At 38.7% G+C, this 15,051-nt stretch overlaps 1 protein-coding gene across 3 annotated transcripts in view; it reads left to right on the plus strand.

Annotated features, from left to right (window-relative positions):
* KCNH1 (potassium voltage-gated channel subfamily H member 1) overlaps window positions 1–15,051 on the plus strand; it is a 185,187-nt gene that overhangs the window by 90,010 nt on the left and 80,126 nt on the right. For all 3 annotated transcript variants that reach the window (XM_051613521.1, XM_051613523.1, XM_051613522.1), the window contains exons 8-9: window positions 2,759–2,958; window positions 6,469–6,721. In XM_051613521.1, coding sequence (XP_051469481.1) covers window positions 2,759–2,958; window positions 6,469–6,721 — 453 coding nt within the window. The remainder of the gene's footprint in view (window positions 1–2,758; window positions 2,959–6,468; window positions 6,722–15,051) is intronic.

Genomic DNA, 15,051 nt, shown 5'->3' on the forward strand with positions numbered 1-15,051 from the left:
GGAGACAATGTGTTTTTCTTTCTCTATTGTCAGAAAAGAATATTAATATCAAGGGGGAGGGCTGTGTCTTTTGTGAGGGATCTTGACATTCACAGAGAGGAGGTGTTGGAGTTTTTGCTTTGTCATAAATTGCCCAACTTTCTTCCTGTAGTAGAGAGAGTGTTTCTGAAATCTTTCTGGGGCTGCAGTGTACTGCAGTGGGTTCATTTCATTATTGATTTGAAAAGAAGGGAAGGCACACAGCTAGCTATTTCTATGCAGAAGAGATCAGTGTTTAATGTGCTAATTTATCTACCCAAAATTAGGCTGCAATAATCCTTGTATTTAATGTGTCTTTAATAGTAATGAAGTGGTTAGCTAATGATAAGTTAAGGATTTTAAGTTTAGGGATTTTTTTTTTTTAATAATATGGGCAGGAATAATTTTTCTTGCCAAGATAATTGTCAGTGCTAGAGCAGAGGAGCTGCAGTTTGCAGTGGAAATGGCTCTAGGATGGCTCACCTCATAATAATCAAAATGAAGAACCAAATTTTAGGTTTTTCTTTAGGCATCGTGTAGTTGGACAGTAATGGGATGGAGTGAGGGCTCCGTTTTACCTTTGCTGACATAGAGCTATGTGTGCCAAGGTACTGAAACCCCAAGTCTCACTGTTCACCATAAAGGGAGAGATGTATGCACAGAAGCATGGTTGCCCAGAAATCTACAGATAACAATTTGCTTGTGACCCTCTTCCTAATCTGTCACATGTTTTCAGTGCCATACTGACTGGCAGAAGAATGATGTTTGTGGATGACTCGTGCTCCAGCAGTGTCCTGCCAGTGAGACTTCGCAGTTTTGAAGGTCTTGTGTTCAGTTTCTCATAGGGAACCTGGTAAAAGTCCATGTAAGTAAGGCTTAAGGTAGTGATATTGTAGGGTTGTGTTTGTGTCTGCATAACAGAGAGCAAAACCGGACATAGTTAGGGAAAAGTAAAGCTGTTCAAATACAAAATACTCATGGATTAAGGAGCATTTCTAGTAAATCTGTTTTTTAAAGCATTTTCCATTCTTCAGTACTCGTTGCAATAGATTTGGTGGTATTATATCACATGGTTTAGCTCAGGCACAAGTTAAGGTCAAACAGAGAAATAATTATACATTTCTGGTCACTGTATCTTTATTAATACTCTCCACTTTTTTTAAGCTGAATTTGCTCATTTTTATATATATATATTTATACCCATCTGTACAGAGGGGTAGTTGGAAAAGCGGAGAGCTGGTCTCTACAGGAACTCATAAAAAGAAAAGGAGTCACACAGCATAAAGAAGGAATTTTGTAGGGAGCAGCACTGTAAAGGCTTTGAGCAAGACTAAATTTAAATTTCATCTCTCAATGATCAGGGAAAAGACAGTCCTGTAAGTTTCTCTTGCACATTGTCAAAGATTTTTGTTGGTCATAAAATCTTAAAACACCTGAGTTGGCTTAATGATATCTGCCTGTAACACTGACCTGAATAAATAGCTGCATTCTCAAAGAAATGAATGGGATGAGGAAATGTAATTTTTGTTTTAAAAGAGGGGATGAGGGAGGAAATACACAGCAAAAAGAGGTATTTGGATAATGCAAAATATTATCCTATTTTTTGTAAATACGACTTCTCAATTATTTGTTTTTGCCTCGAGCGGGAGAGAGATGATACTGAAAACTTGGTGCCAGTTTTGGGGGGCAGGAGATGATAAAGAGGAAGAACCTGCCCAGCAAGCCATAGCACTTACTGGTGGTTATTGGCGCGTCTGCTGTCTGACTGTTCTGTGCAGCCAGGCTCTCACATGTCACTGACCTGATCCGCAGCTTAGGAAAGCTCCCCTTGAGGCTTCCTGTCCTTCCCTTCATTCAGGGCTGGAACAGCTGGAAGAGCCTCAGCCCCAGCCTCTGGAAGCCATCAAAACAGGACCATTAAGACTGCCACCAGCCTGCTGTTCTGTCTTGGGCTTTGGCAGGAGGATCTTCTCAAGTTCTGTCTGTTTTCATCTGTTTCTCTCCGCACCTGGAAATACTGCCTTTTTTTCCTCTCTCTTGTTTATTCTTAAACTCATCTTGATGCACCAGCTGGCTTCATAACTGTGTTGCATGAAGGCAGCAGGGCTGTGCAGCAGCCTGCCTTTGAGGGCTGTAGCTCTTGTCTCGGGCCTTGCTCTTTTTCTGCCCGAAGAATATAAAACATAATGCGAGTTTTTATGTATTATTAAACTTACATTGATAAATCACTGACCCATGGTAGCTGTTTATTACATATTCCGTCTTCTGCTTTGATGCATTGTTGTTGTCACACTGAGGTGGGTAATGATGACTGGGCTTACTACTGTGGTAATGCACTTAAAGCTTGGAAATCTGTCACTGATGGCATTTCAACACAGGCGCTATAAACCAGGGATGAAACTTTTAAGTATTTGTTGTCAAGCTATTTGTCTTAAAATTCTTGTGTCGTCTCCTGTGGCTTCATAAGGGTTTGAATGCTACTGAATTGTTTGATGGACAGTGACAAACAGTCGTGTTTCGAGAGCTCCATGTTGCAGCACAAGTAAGTGGTGGTCCTCAGTTTGTAGTGCTGAAGGTGACGTATAAAATGCTCATGCTCATCAGGCGTTCCCGGCAAAGCACTGATATTGCACCCGTTTCAGTGGGCCTGGCCTTTCCTGTCTTACAGCACAGTGGAACACAGACTGATCATCAGAAGTTATTATGTTTTATATCTATTGTTTCTCTTCTTTTTTTACAGCCCTTCTGTATGCAACCATTTTTGGTAATGTGACAACCATATTTCAGCAAATGTATGCTAATACAAACAGATACCATGAAATGCTGAACAGTGTCCGGGACTTTCTGAAGCTCTACCAGGTCCCTAAAGGACTGAGTGAACGTGTGATGGATTACATTGTTTCCACCTGGTCAATGTCCAGAGGAATAGATACTGAAAAGGTAAGTAAATTAAACTGCAAGGAAACAAAGTCACATCCTGAAAGTATTTCATTAAAATAAACAGGAGGTACTTTCTCGGTAAGGAAGACAAATATTCTTTAAATAGTTTGAAGTAGTAGCTTCCCTTAATTTTAAACTTTCAAATACAGTATTTCAACTATTCTGTCATAATGACATATGTTAGTGGTAAAAGTATGTATGTGCTGCTGATATATGTCATGAAATAGTACAAAAGTCTTGAAGGAAAGAGCTTAGTTTTCAGCAAATAAATAACTAAATTAAAAGGTCTAATGTGTTTATAGAATTCAAATGTAGTATTATGTGCGCAGATGAAATATATTAATGAAGGCTGTAGGTCATTACTGTAATAGTAATGTATTGTTTGAAATCTGCCTTATGTGAGGCAAATATTCTAATCGTAATGCATTGAATTTACAAGGAAGATTCCCATTGTGTCTCTTAAAGTAAAAAATGGGCCTGCACCAGAAAAAATGTTCTAAAGCAACTACTTGACACTTTCATATTAGTTGCTAGCTTTTATGGAGATTGATACTGTTTTTCTTTTGCTTGTAAAGAGATGTGATAGGTGAGATGGTTCATTCTGGAAATAACAGCATGATCACCAGCCTTCTGGTTGGCAGCTTAATTTTGTATTCAAAACTGTAGATGATGCAGTCAAAGAGTAAACAGTCTCATTTCTGTCTAGCTGTTACAGCATCATTATGAAGGGGTGGAACAGATGTGGCTTTGCACTGGGCTGTCTGGAGACTCGTGGGTACACAGGGTACTGTTTGCTTTCTGAAATGGTCTTCAGCGTATCTGCCATTTAGATCCCAGACCACGATTCTGGGAAGCACTGACTGTCATAGTAGCTTTTAGAAAGAAAAGGTATTTTACCACTGGATAGTGCTGATTAGAAGCTGCCTGTTTTCTCACAAATTACCTTTGGGGGATGGGGTTATGGGTTTTGAGGCAGGTAGATTTGGGGAAGGTGGAGAGGTAATGTCCAGGGATATATGGTGCAATGAATGCTGGTGCTTTCATTCTCCCCCCTCGTACAAACTCCTCTCATCATTTTAACAGAGCAAGAAGAAAAAATTACTACATAAATATGTTTGTTTTAGCTTATCTTCAAAGTTCATTCTTGGCTTCCTCTGATAAGGAGAGAAATGCCTTAAGGATGCTTTTGGAGACAGCAGGATAACCAAACCAAGCACAACTCACTGTAGCCTTAGAGAATGATCTTAATAAAAAGGAAAAAAAAAAAAGTCTCCAATTATCCGGACATCAAAGAGCTTAACATGGTGTAATTTTAAATAACTGGTGTCCTCATAGCTGAACTGCCAGTAGTGATGACTGTAAAACCAAGAGATCAACTTTCAGCTGCATAGCAAAAGCTAGGAGATACAAGGCTGTGCCAAGCTCTCAGGTCTGAGCTCCGTTGGTTTGATGCCTGCATATAACTTCTAGGATGGCATGCAGTGAATAAAACATGTATTGCTCCTGTGACAGGACAGTGGTAGTTGTGCTGCTGTGTCGTGCAGTGCTTTCTACAGATGAGGCAGATAAACTTAGCACAGAATCAATCTTCTCACTGTTTTGTTGAGCACAAATTTGTCAGTTCACTGTAAACTGTAGGCATGCCAAAGAGTGAATAATCAGCTAAAAGCAAAGTCTGTAAGTCTAGAAAATGCCAGTATAACAAAATTTAACCAAGAGCTGCTGAAAGATTCTAAAATTAGTCCATGAAGATATGTTTCTTACCTCCCATACAAATGAAAAGCTTCTGCCATTTGTCTGTATCTCTCAAATGTACTTAATGCCTTTAATTTTTGTGAAGTCTGGAAACAACTTTTCTAAATGGAGAATGGAAAATGAGTTAACTTCATCTTAGACTGGAAAACCAAGGGGTTTGGGGATAAGAGCATAATTTTAAATATTCTCTTTTATATTCAGTTCTTCTTACTACTATTACTTACTATTTCTATTACAACAACCATTTTGTGTGATATTCAAGCAATGGTGAAGTGTGTGTGTATAATGTCAGTAGCAAAGTTTGGCAAGTATCTGCAAATACAGAATATTTTTGCTGCCAGAGTAAATGAGATAGTGGCAAAGACAGCTGCGGCTGCTGCTGCCTGTGTTCTATGTTAAATGCTGGTCTTGCTGCCCCAGCCCATTTCTGTGAGCCTGGAAAACAGAACTGGCAGGTTTGGCTGCTGCTCCCTGTGGGGCAGCCGAGAGAGATCATCCATGAGTACCCTTCACTTAAAAATATGTCTCTTTCAAAGTCATATCTGTAACAGCTGGTCTGCTTGGAGGTGGATCAAAGATGAGTATGTTTGTGGTAGAGACTTTTGCCTTTGGAGTAGTAAGCACAGAATCTGGTACCAGTGCTGTGCACAGAGTTAGGAGTTTGGTTTTATGTTCTCATCTTGCACAGAGTCCAGTTGCAAGGTGCAGGGATAGCCATAGTGCTTCCCTCGTTACCTTTATGTTTTCCAGGAGTGTTTGCATTGAAGCAGCCATCTCTTTCCATACAGGACAGTGTCTGGGACTAACTGAAGCTTACCTAGAGTGCTTCTTAATTGGATGGACTAGGTATTACAGATTAAAAAACAACAACGAGGCAGACTTCTACTATTGAATGTTTTTCTCACATAGTATGCCCTGAGATGTATCACATACTGTTCTCCAAGGATGTCATCATCCCAAAACCTTTTTCATGTTGTGTAGTTCCAGTATTTTTGCCAGGAACTTTTGATGCAGTAGTAATTCTGTATTCTTCCTACTTGTCTGTCTGTACTATATTAAAAACCTTCAGAAAGAGCCCTGACTGGTACCCCTGTGCTAAGCATTGGTTGTGTACCCTTGGAAGCACTCATCGTTAATTACTGTGAGTAATATTGCATTTGGAAGATCAAAAGTTGCCCAGTACAGTATTGTACCTTAAAATCCTCTTCTTATGTTAACAAAAAAACTTGTTACTGCCACAGAGGAGGGAATTTGATTACCTGCAGATCTCAATATTATGAGTAAATAAAACTTTTTTCTTTCTTTTTTTTTTTTTTTTTTTGCTAAAGGGAGATGAGATTGCACTTCTCTATACAATATGTTCTCACTTGGAGCATACAGTTTGTGCAGGCTTTTAATGGAATCTGCCTATCAAAAGAGTGACCTACCCTCTAGAAACAATCCTTTAGGAAGCTTTTCTCCACCACTTTCTCTACTGCTGTGCTCACAGCTTTATCATCTTAAAAACCTGAGGTCTTATCCTGGTAATTCGATATCCAGCAGAGCATGTTGCTGAGATGAAAACATTATTTTCCTTCAGGTACTGTAAAGTAGAATAAGCTAGTATGGTGGCTTATGTGTATAAATAACATGAAAATAGTTGTGTGGACTGAGTTTATGAGGAGGAAAGGAGTTCTTGACGCTTGTGTGGTAAACTAGGGATAATAGTCTTATATAGGCCATGCACAGGAATTGATTGCCTCATTTCCCTCTCAGGTTTTGCAGATATGCCCTAAGGACATGAGAGCAGATATCTGCGTGCATCTGAACCGCAAAGTTTTCAAGGAGCACCCGGCCTTCCGGCTGGCGAGCGATGGGTGCCTACGAGCACTTGCCATGGAATTTCAGACAGTGCACTGTGCCCCAGGAGATCTGATCTACCATGCTGGAGAGAGCGTCGACAGCCTTTGCTTTGTGGTTTCAGGGTCTTTGGAAGTAATCCAGGATGATGAAGTTGTTGCTATACTGGGTGAGTTTTGCAGCTAATGATACGCATTGTGCACAAATATAGATGCATAGAGCATTTTTATAGCCTCTTCTATTCAAGCACTTAACTCATTATTTAAAAAGCTTCAGATAAGTCAGCTTTACCACAGCCTGGTGAGGTATATTTTATTGTCCTTCCTGTTCTACATAGGTAAATAGGAAAGGCAGTCATCTCCAGATTGCTTCAACCCTGTTTCTCCAGGTCAATGGAAACTACTTGACTATTGGGATCCTGGTCATTCTCGGGTTTCTCTGACTTCAGAAAACTTATTTTTAAAGTGCCTGCATTCCTTGCCTCCCTCCCATGCCCTGCTGATAATCCACGTTTGTTAAAAAATTTCCAACTAGTTTTATTAATGTCAAAGTGATACACAAATTTTGTGTTAATTTATGGCAGCTTTTGGTTGGAGTCATTAAAAAGAAGCTCATAGTGGTGTGAAAAATGTTCTGAGGCAAAGCTAGGAGAAAAGAGTGTGATAATCCAATAGATGTATATGAATTATGGGGTGTCTGGAGGATTGAGGATGTGATATTTATCATTTGATTATGTCAGACCCTTTTTGATAAGGTACATTTTCAAGGTGGCTTAATCCAGTACCTGTCACTCATAGCAGCCTGGCGAAAGAGAAGAAAACAGCTGGTTACTCTTTCTGAACACACACCCCCAACTCTCCTGAGAGGAATGTCTACTGGAAAATGAGTAGGCTAATAAATACGCTGAGTTCAGTTTTTCTCTACTTCTGAACAGGTTTGCATATATAGTATATGGTGAATTTAGTGTTCTGGGGATTCAAGTTCGTAATATTTTGAGTCATTCAAGAAACTAAAAAGGTGAGAAGTAGGAGGATAACTGATTCTCTTCTGTTTTGGAATCACATGTTGCATCTAAGTTGCATGTCAAGAACTTACTACCTTTTGCCATGTTGGGCTCACATGGGAAATGTAGAACAAACTAAACCCTCTTAGTTTGTGATGCCTGTTATCCCATAATGCCTCCTTCAGTGTCCATCACAAGAAGAAAATCTCAAAATATCTTGCTGCTCTATTTAATCAGTGTATGAAATAGATTTTTTTTTTTTAAATTACATTTAAAGATGGGAATATTCTCCTCATCTTTACCAGTAACTTCCCTTTTTTACCATAATACTGACTTTCAAAATCAAGTGGACTAGATTCCTTCAGAAATCAGTTTTAAGAAAACCTGAACTCCTTATCTTTGCTGCTGCAGAGAGATAACTAAGGATAAACGAGGCTGATTCCTTGGTATGTGAATGAATAGAAATATTTCGTTATTGGTGTTCTCCTGGAAGAGTGACTATTGATGCTCTTTCCTCCACAGCTTTAACTTTTTGCATTTGGAGTCAGTTCTCTGGCTGGCATTAGAGTTGATGAGCTCTGTCATTTTCTTTGTGAATACTGTAATCAGAGAGGAGAGTAAACTGAAGTGTTTGTTGTTCTGTGAGATTTAATTTTGGATAAATGTGTATCAATTTTTGTGTCAGTTTCTGAGCTAAGGAATCTCTTTCCTTCCATATGTGTGTGTATCTTCCTCTCAGAGTCTGTGAAGCCTTTTGTTGAAGATTTCTCTATCCTGATAAGAAATTATGTTAACTAAGTTTTTCACTATTCTAGTTAGACTTTCTCCTCCTTCAATATTGTCCAATGTAGCTACCAGGTTACTGAAGGATGCTGCAGGAGATGGGTCAGGATTTCCTCCCTAACTTCTTTGTACTCTCAGTTTTCTTACCCGTAGGAAAGCAATGATATTTGGTTTTAAATTTCATGTTCAGCTAAACTTGTCAAGTCCTTGATAAAACTACACCAGAAAAAATGAGGAACTACATGGGAAAAAATGTCTACATTGTACAAGAAATGTGATTGTTGCTGATAGTTCAGCCGGAACAGCCTATGCCATAAGTTTTGTTTACCTGTCACAACTAAGCATGGTTATGAACATCAGGCATGTAACAGCAAACCATGTGAGGAATTCTGTAATTTCAGTTAACAGGTACGTTGGAGAGACTGTAATCTTCTGTCAAATATTCTCCAAGTAAAAACTAAAACCAACTGCATAAATTATTCAAGGTGAATTATTTGCTCAGCTTTAGCTGTCAATAATGCAGTCTTTGCGATTTAAAGTGTAGCCTGTATCTTCCTTACAATAGAGAAATGAAGTGCATCTCTAAATTAGTCTTGTATGACTGCTGTACAGCATTACTTAACCTAAAGGTAAACTGCACTTAATCCTTAAAGGATCCAATTAATATGAAACATTTTCAAGTTCTGAAGTAATTTAGCCTTGCAGACTAGCATATAAAAGTGTAATGTGTAGCCCTGGAATTTGGAGTGTATCATTTACACTTGAACAGTACCCTTCCAGATCTGTGTAATACCCAAGAGACAGGTATATTTTCAGATCAAGCTTATGTTCTTATAAAAAAGCACTGACTTTGATTGACTTGGATTAATATGAGCACTGAGTTGGAAGAAATTGCACATGGGACAGCAGTGAAAAGATGTACATTTTTTTGTGTCCCCTAAGATTGCCTTCCTCATTAATTTTTCTTAGAGACAAACACAAAGATTGAGTAAATTAAAAAAAAATTGCTATGTTTACGGTAAAACTTTAAATAAATTTATACATTTTGGGTGAAGTTTGATTTGTTGAGATGAAAGATGGATTTTTGAATTCTGTCTAAAATTTCTGCCAAAAGAAAGAAATTACTGATATTCTGCAACACATTCTTTGGATTTGATGTGTCAAAGAGACAAAAAAGGAGAAAACTCCCTGTAAGCCAGGTGATTGGTTTATTTATTTGTGATTCATTCTAATACAAATGGGTCAGAGAAGAAAGACATAGCAAGAAAAGCCACTGTATTACTATAATTTTCTATGTTAACGTGTAAGTATCTGAGTGATATGATGTAGAAGTGAAGATGAGCTGATGGGAGACCGCTTGGATGAAACACAATTCTGTTTCCCTAGTTCCCTGTTCCTCCATTTACACCGTTGTTATTGCCTAGGGTGAAGCGCTGACGTACCCTCAGCACTTTGTGGAAGACAGAGACAAATCACAGAGTCCCTCCCCCAAAGAGAACTGAGTGAAGTGCAGGTCGTGCAGGACTTCCATTAAGAGACTATTTTCAACTTGGCTTTGCTTTTAACTTTCCTAAGCCTATCCATTTGGGCTGATGCTGCTTTCTCCATCTGAGACTGACATACCTCTTTGAACTACTGTTGCTTAAAAACTTACCCATTTATCCAAATGTGCTTAGAGAAAATGGATTGATTTGTCACTGTTAAAAACAGACAGCTATTTACATGCGCGATCAACCATTTACATGCACTTCATTTGGCAGCTTCAGTTTCTCTGCTTTGGAGCAGAGCTTTCAGGCTGAGCCACTGGCCACCTGAAAACCTGACCTTATCGCAGGTCTTTGTAAAGTTAAATTTACAGATGCTCAGGAGATATTTGCTACATTTTAACTTAACGAATGCCTTCTTAAAAGATTCCTCCTGAATTAAAGGTGTTCCAGGCAGGGACCATAAGGTCTGGCTGCAGCTTTCTTTGAAATATGCCGGGGAAAAGGGATTGTAGTAGAAGCATGAAATTAGCCTGCATAGCTAGTTGCTGATTCTTAATTTAGAGAAGCTTGAAGACCTAATCTGTCTTTCAGTGCACTTTCTATCTTTTTTTACACTATGGAGGCATGCATTTCCTTAGTGCAGTGTGAGAATGTAGGTGGTTTGGAATTGCAGTAGTCGAGATGCTAATACTAGAAGTCCAGCTGAGCAGATGTCATGCCATTGCTTGGGTTCACAGGGTAATTCCTTGGTCCCGCAGCTTTTTAGTCTAGATCTTTTTAATCTCTCTTCACCATTTCTAGAGGAAGTGGTAATTCTCATGTTACATCTCCAACTGCATGTGTGCCTAGATGATTTAATGAAAATTATAGAAATAATTGGATAGTAGCAAAAATTAACTTTTAATAAATATTTTATGGAAGTACAGTAACAGAATGCCAAGAATGGGAATTAATTGTTTAGATTGGGCTGCCTTCTTCCCCATCAGGGGGAAAGTGGGATATATCCCTTTTGGGGGATGGAGGGGAGGGGAAGTGTGCAATGAATGTGCAGAGATTTGCTTTTAAGATCACATGTGAGTTGAAGGAGTAAAAATTGAATGTCCCTGAAATGCAGGTCTGTTATGGTTATTTACAAAGCTATAACTGACAAGATTGGAGACTGTGGTTTTAACATGATATTGTAGGAGAGCTTGGTGTGCCATGTTTTGTTTCAGCAGGCTATTAAATGCTTCATTTGCTTTGTGTGGAGAAATTCCTGCTGATTTAATTTGATCTAATTGCGATCTTGAAGGAACTTTATAAGAATAATTGTTTGTTTTCTTTACAATTGCTTTAGCTTACTCATTTAGCCATAAGCGTTTCATTCAGATGTAGACACAAGAGGTTTGAGTTAGATTTTAGTGGGACAGATTTGCATCCAGATAGGACAGTGCGAACTGCAAGGGTGACTGCCCCACAGGGATGGTTTATTTTAGAACAGGAAAAATAGCAGTGCAGAAGTGTTGTCTGTCTTAGACCTTCTTAAGTAGAAAAACATTGCATCTTCCACACAATCGTGTGAAGATTGCTTTCATCAGACTTGAAGCTGTCATATAACTTAACTCTACTGAGCCCAGACTGCTATACTGAGACTGTCCCCAGTACCTGAATGAACTAACTCAAGTTTTCCTAAAATAAACTTCTTTTTGTACAACCCCATTTTCAGAATTTATTTGTGTTTTGGGGACTGTTGTTATTTAATGTCAAGTGTCTGAAAAAAGTCCCTTACTTCTCTACTCCATTTTTCACCTGAGTTTTAAATTTAGGTACACTACCCTGTGTGAAAGATACCAAGCTGCTGTGCTCACAGGCTTACGAGGTGGCTGCAGGATTATGGATGGCATTAGGTTTTTCTTATTATTTTAAAAGACAATATCTAACATCGCAGCATTGTTTGTGCTATTGAATAAGATTGTAACGTGAGCAATGGTGCTTTGAAAAAGGAATGATCAAAATAAAAATCCAGCTTTATCTTCAGTAGTTCTATTGTGCTTTTTCTATTTATAGTTCAAAGCTTTTTTCTTTTTTACAGGTTGACAAATACAGGCAGGTCAGACAAGTTGCGTGTTTCTATGAAGTGATTAAACAAACCTGACTGAAGGAATGATTTTAAAAGCCTGATTTCCTCAATTCATGTCCAAGCACACGATTAACAAAATTATTCAAAATGGAGATCCAGCTAAACTTTTTAAAACACAATGGCATAAAGAGGTCTACATTAATTAAAAAAAATTAACTTCATGGTGGATATGGGAGCAGCATCAACATTTTCATTGAGAAAAATAGGTTTATTCCAAATGGTGGTTTTGGACAAAGAATTTTCCTTATTCCTGTGCTCCAGAGATTTAGAAAAAGTAGTGTGGGTTGACATCAGGAGTTGCCTATTTTGAGACTTCAACCACACATTACTTGTTTTATGTCTAACTTCTGGTAGAGCATTAATAGTAGAAATTGCTGAAGCCCCTGCCCACTACCTTCTAGAGGTAGTCTAAGATTGTGCATGGTATTTGAGAAACAGATTTTTAAAACTCTTGATTAACGACTTGCTGGAATAACTGGGAAAGAGGGAGATTCCCTGTGAACACCGGCCTCAGTTGTGAACTTCTTGGCATTTCAAGTTGCTTGTTTTTTTCTTTTTCTATGATTTCATGTTTTATTATTGCAAATTTGTTAAGCTTTGCAGAGTGTGCTCGTAAGCATTCTGGCACAGCCACACATGGAAGGAGTCTCCTTCACAAGATGGTAAATGTCTGGCAGGTTGCTGGCAACAGTGATCCCCCACACACTGGCAGCTGAAACGGAGATGCTGTTCCACCATGTTCCTTGACATCTCAGGCTGTGCTAGGAAGCCTTGTCCATCATGTTTGTGTGCATACTTCAAGCAGGGTATGAAGAGGTAGAAATTATAATTTAACAAATAAATCAGTTTTCTATAAACCCTCTGGTTTCTGGCAGGTGAACCACTGAGTTGATTTTCATTTCTGGTTTGGGTTAGGGTTTTGTTTCTATCTCAGAATTTTGGAGGAAGGAGAATTTTTTTTTCACTGAAAAGACAGGTTAAAAAAATTTAAAAAAACCCTTCACAGAACACTTATTTTTCCTTTTTTTTCTCCAAGCTTCAAATTATAACTATTTTTCAGAGGTATGTTTCTGAAACATCATTAAATTTATCCTCAAGGAGTCACTAGAAATATGAAATAAAATGAAGTATACTATAGCTATGAACTTTGTGAGGTTTTTTAAAAGGTTTTCTTTATATAATTTCAGAAGGTAAAATCGATTGCTTTAAACTCTTGTGAATCCTTTTTTTTTTTTTTTTAAATAATAAAAATCAAATTTGAGGGCTTTAGTGTAAGCTTTGAGCAGTAGCTGTAACATTAAGCCTGTTTCTAAGTCATCGGGGAGTAACTGAGGATATTGCCGTTTGAACCTCTCATGTAGGTTTTTTGATCAGAGAACTATGACTGTTAATGCAATGACAACACAACTAGAGCTTTGTTTTTCCTATTACTTAATCAGTGCAAATAAATTAAAATACATTTGTGACTCTAGCTTTTGAGCTGGTAACTTCGGTGCCTTGTGAGTTTGTACGAACTGACCAGAATCGTACAACATTTGTCACAGTAACCATTATAAAGCAAATAAGGATAAATGATTCAGATTTCGGTGAAGCTTTCTAGCCTTTTCTGAATAAGCCTTGTAGGGCCCAAATGACATTTTAAAAGTCTTCCTCTCATCACAGTGAAATATAATCCACCCTCTATTCAGAGAGACAAATAAACAAATTAAATATAATAATAGAAATCTTAGCTGTAACTAATTCATGTTGTTGCCTCTCATTCCGGCTCTAAAATAGATGTTTTTATTTTGTCTGTACAGTAGTGTGCTTCAACAGAGCAAATTGATGCAGTATCACAGTAAACTGTCTGCAAAATGTTGCCAAGCTGTGTTTTAAAACATGAACAGATACACTGTGCTTCTATTTGTGCACCAGCCAAATCACTGGAAGTGCAACTTCAGTTTATTATCACTGTAACATTTCCTCTGGTTTCTGTGGCGCTGATACTTCAGCTACTTTTCCTTAAGGTTTTATTAGAGGAAGAGAGTGACTAAAACCTCTGGTTAATGAAAAATAGTATTTTCTCTGCAGTGCAGTTGGTCGTTCACTTCTCATTACATGTCTTAGTTTGCACTTGAGAAATCTTAAGAAAATCCCAAGCAGCAAATGATTGGCATGCATTGTCTCCTGCCAGCTGTACTGTGCTGGAGGACTGAACTGCACTGGCTGACAAGTTGTGCAGTTTCTCTCTGGGACACATGCAGAATACCCTACCTTGACGCCAAATGGTAGCTCTGTTTTTTTATTCTGGCTGGCAGATATTCATTGCCTTCAAGCAGTGCACCAAGAGGGAAAAATATTTTTGCTGTGGTGCCTCTCATTTCCTTGAATCTTTCTTCCATCTGTAAAATGGGAAAATGTAAGTTGCGTGGCTTACTCAGATAAGGAGGAGATGAAGGAAGAGTGGAGAAGTAAGGATTTTCAGTTTAGCCAGATAGACACCTGGTGATCACAGAGGGGGTTTGACCCAAGTCTCACATCATGGGCGTTGAAAACAAGGGGGTAAATACACTGTCCTTAGTGGAATTATGCTTGGCTTCAACTGGTGGGACACTGTGACATGGTCTAACTTCACATCCTCTTCTAGTTCTGTTCAAATCAATTCCAGGAGGGGTGGCAAGGAAAGAAAAACCAAGCCAAGTTTTTTGTTTGTGTTTAAGTTTCAGCAGCATTTTAACTGAGCAGTCACTAGAATAGAGACTGACACACAGAGAATTTGTGTTTGTCTTTACAGCAGCTGGTGTCTCCCACAGCTTGGAGGTGGGGAACAAGTCCCAAGGGTCCAGGGCAGTGTGGGTGCCTCGGAGCTGTGCTGGGAAAGTCTTTGTGTGGGCATGGCAGCTGCTGTGGATCAGCAGCGTGGATAACAGTGGTTGCTCACACCTGATTTCCAAGATATGCTTAGTGCTACATTGTTGCTGAGGTACCATCAAGCAGTGTTTGGTTATTCTAGCTTATCTTTGGGTCTGCTGAGACTGTCAGACCACAGTTTTTCTGTGTTTCAGACACGGAGATGAAGACAGATCAGGAAGGGACGTGATCTAGATTTTAGTGTTGGCTGCTGTAAC

This window comes from Apus apus, chromosome 3 (assembly GCF_020740795.1).
Source record: "Apus apus isolate bApuApu2 chromosome 3, bApuApu2.pri.cur, whole genome shotgun sequence".
Lineage (NCBI taxonomy): Eukaryota > Metazoa > Chordata > Aves > Apodiformes > Apodidae > Apus > Apus apus.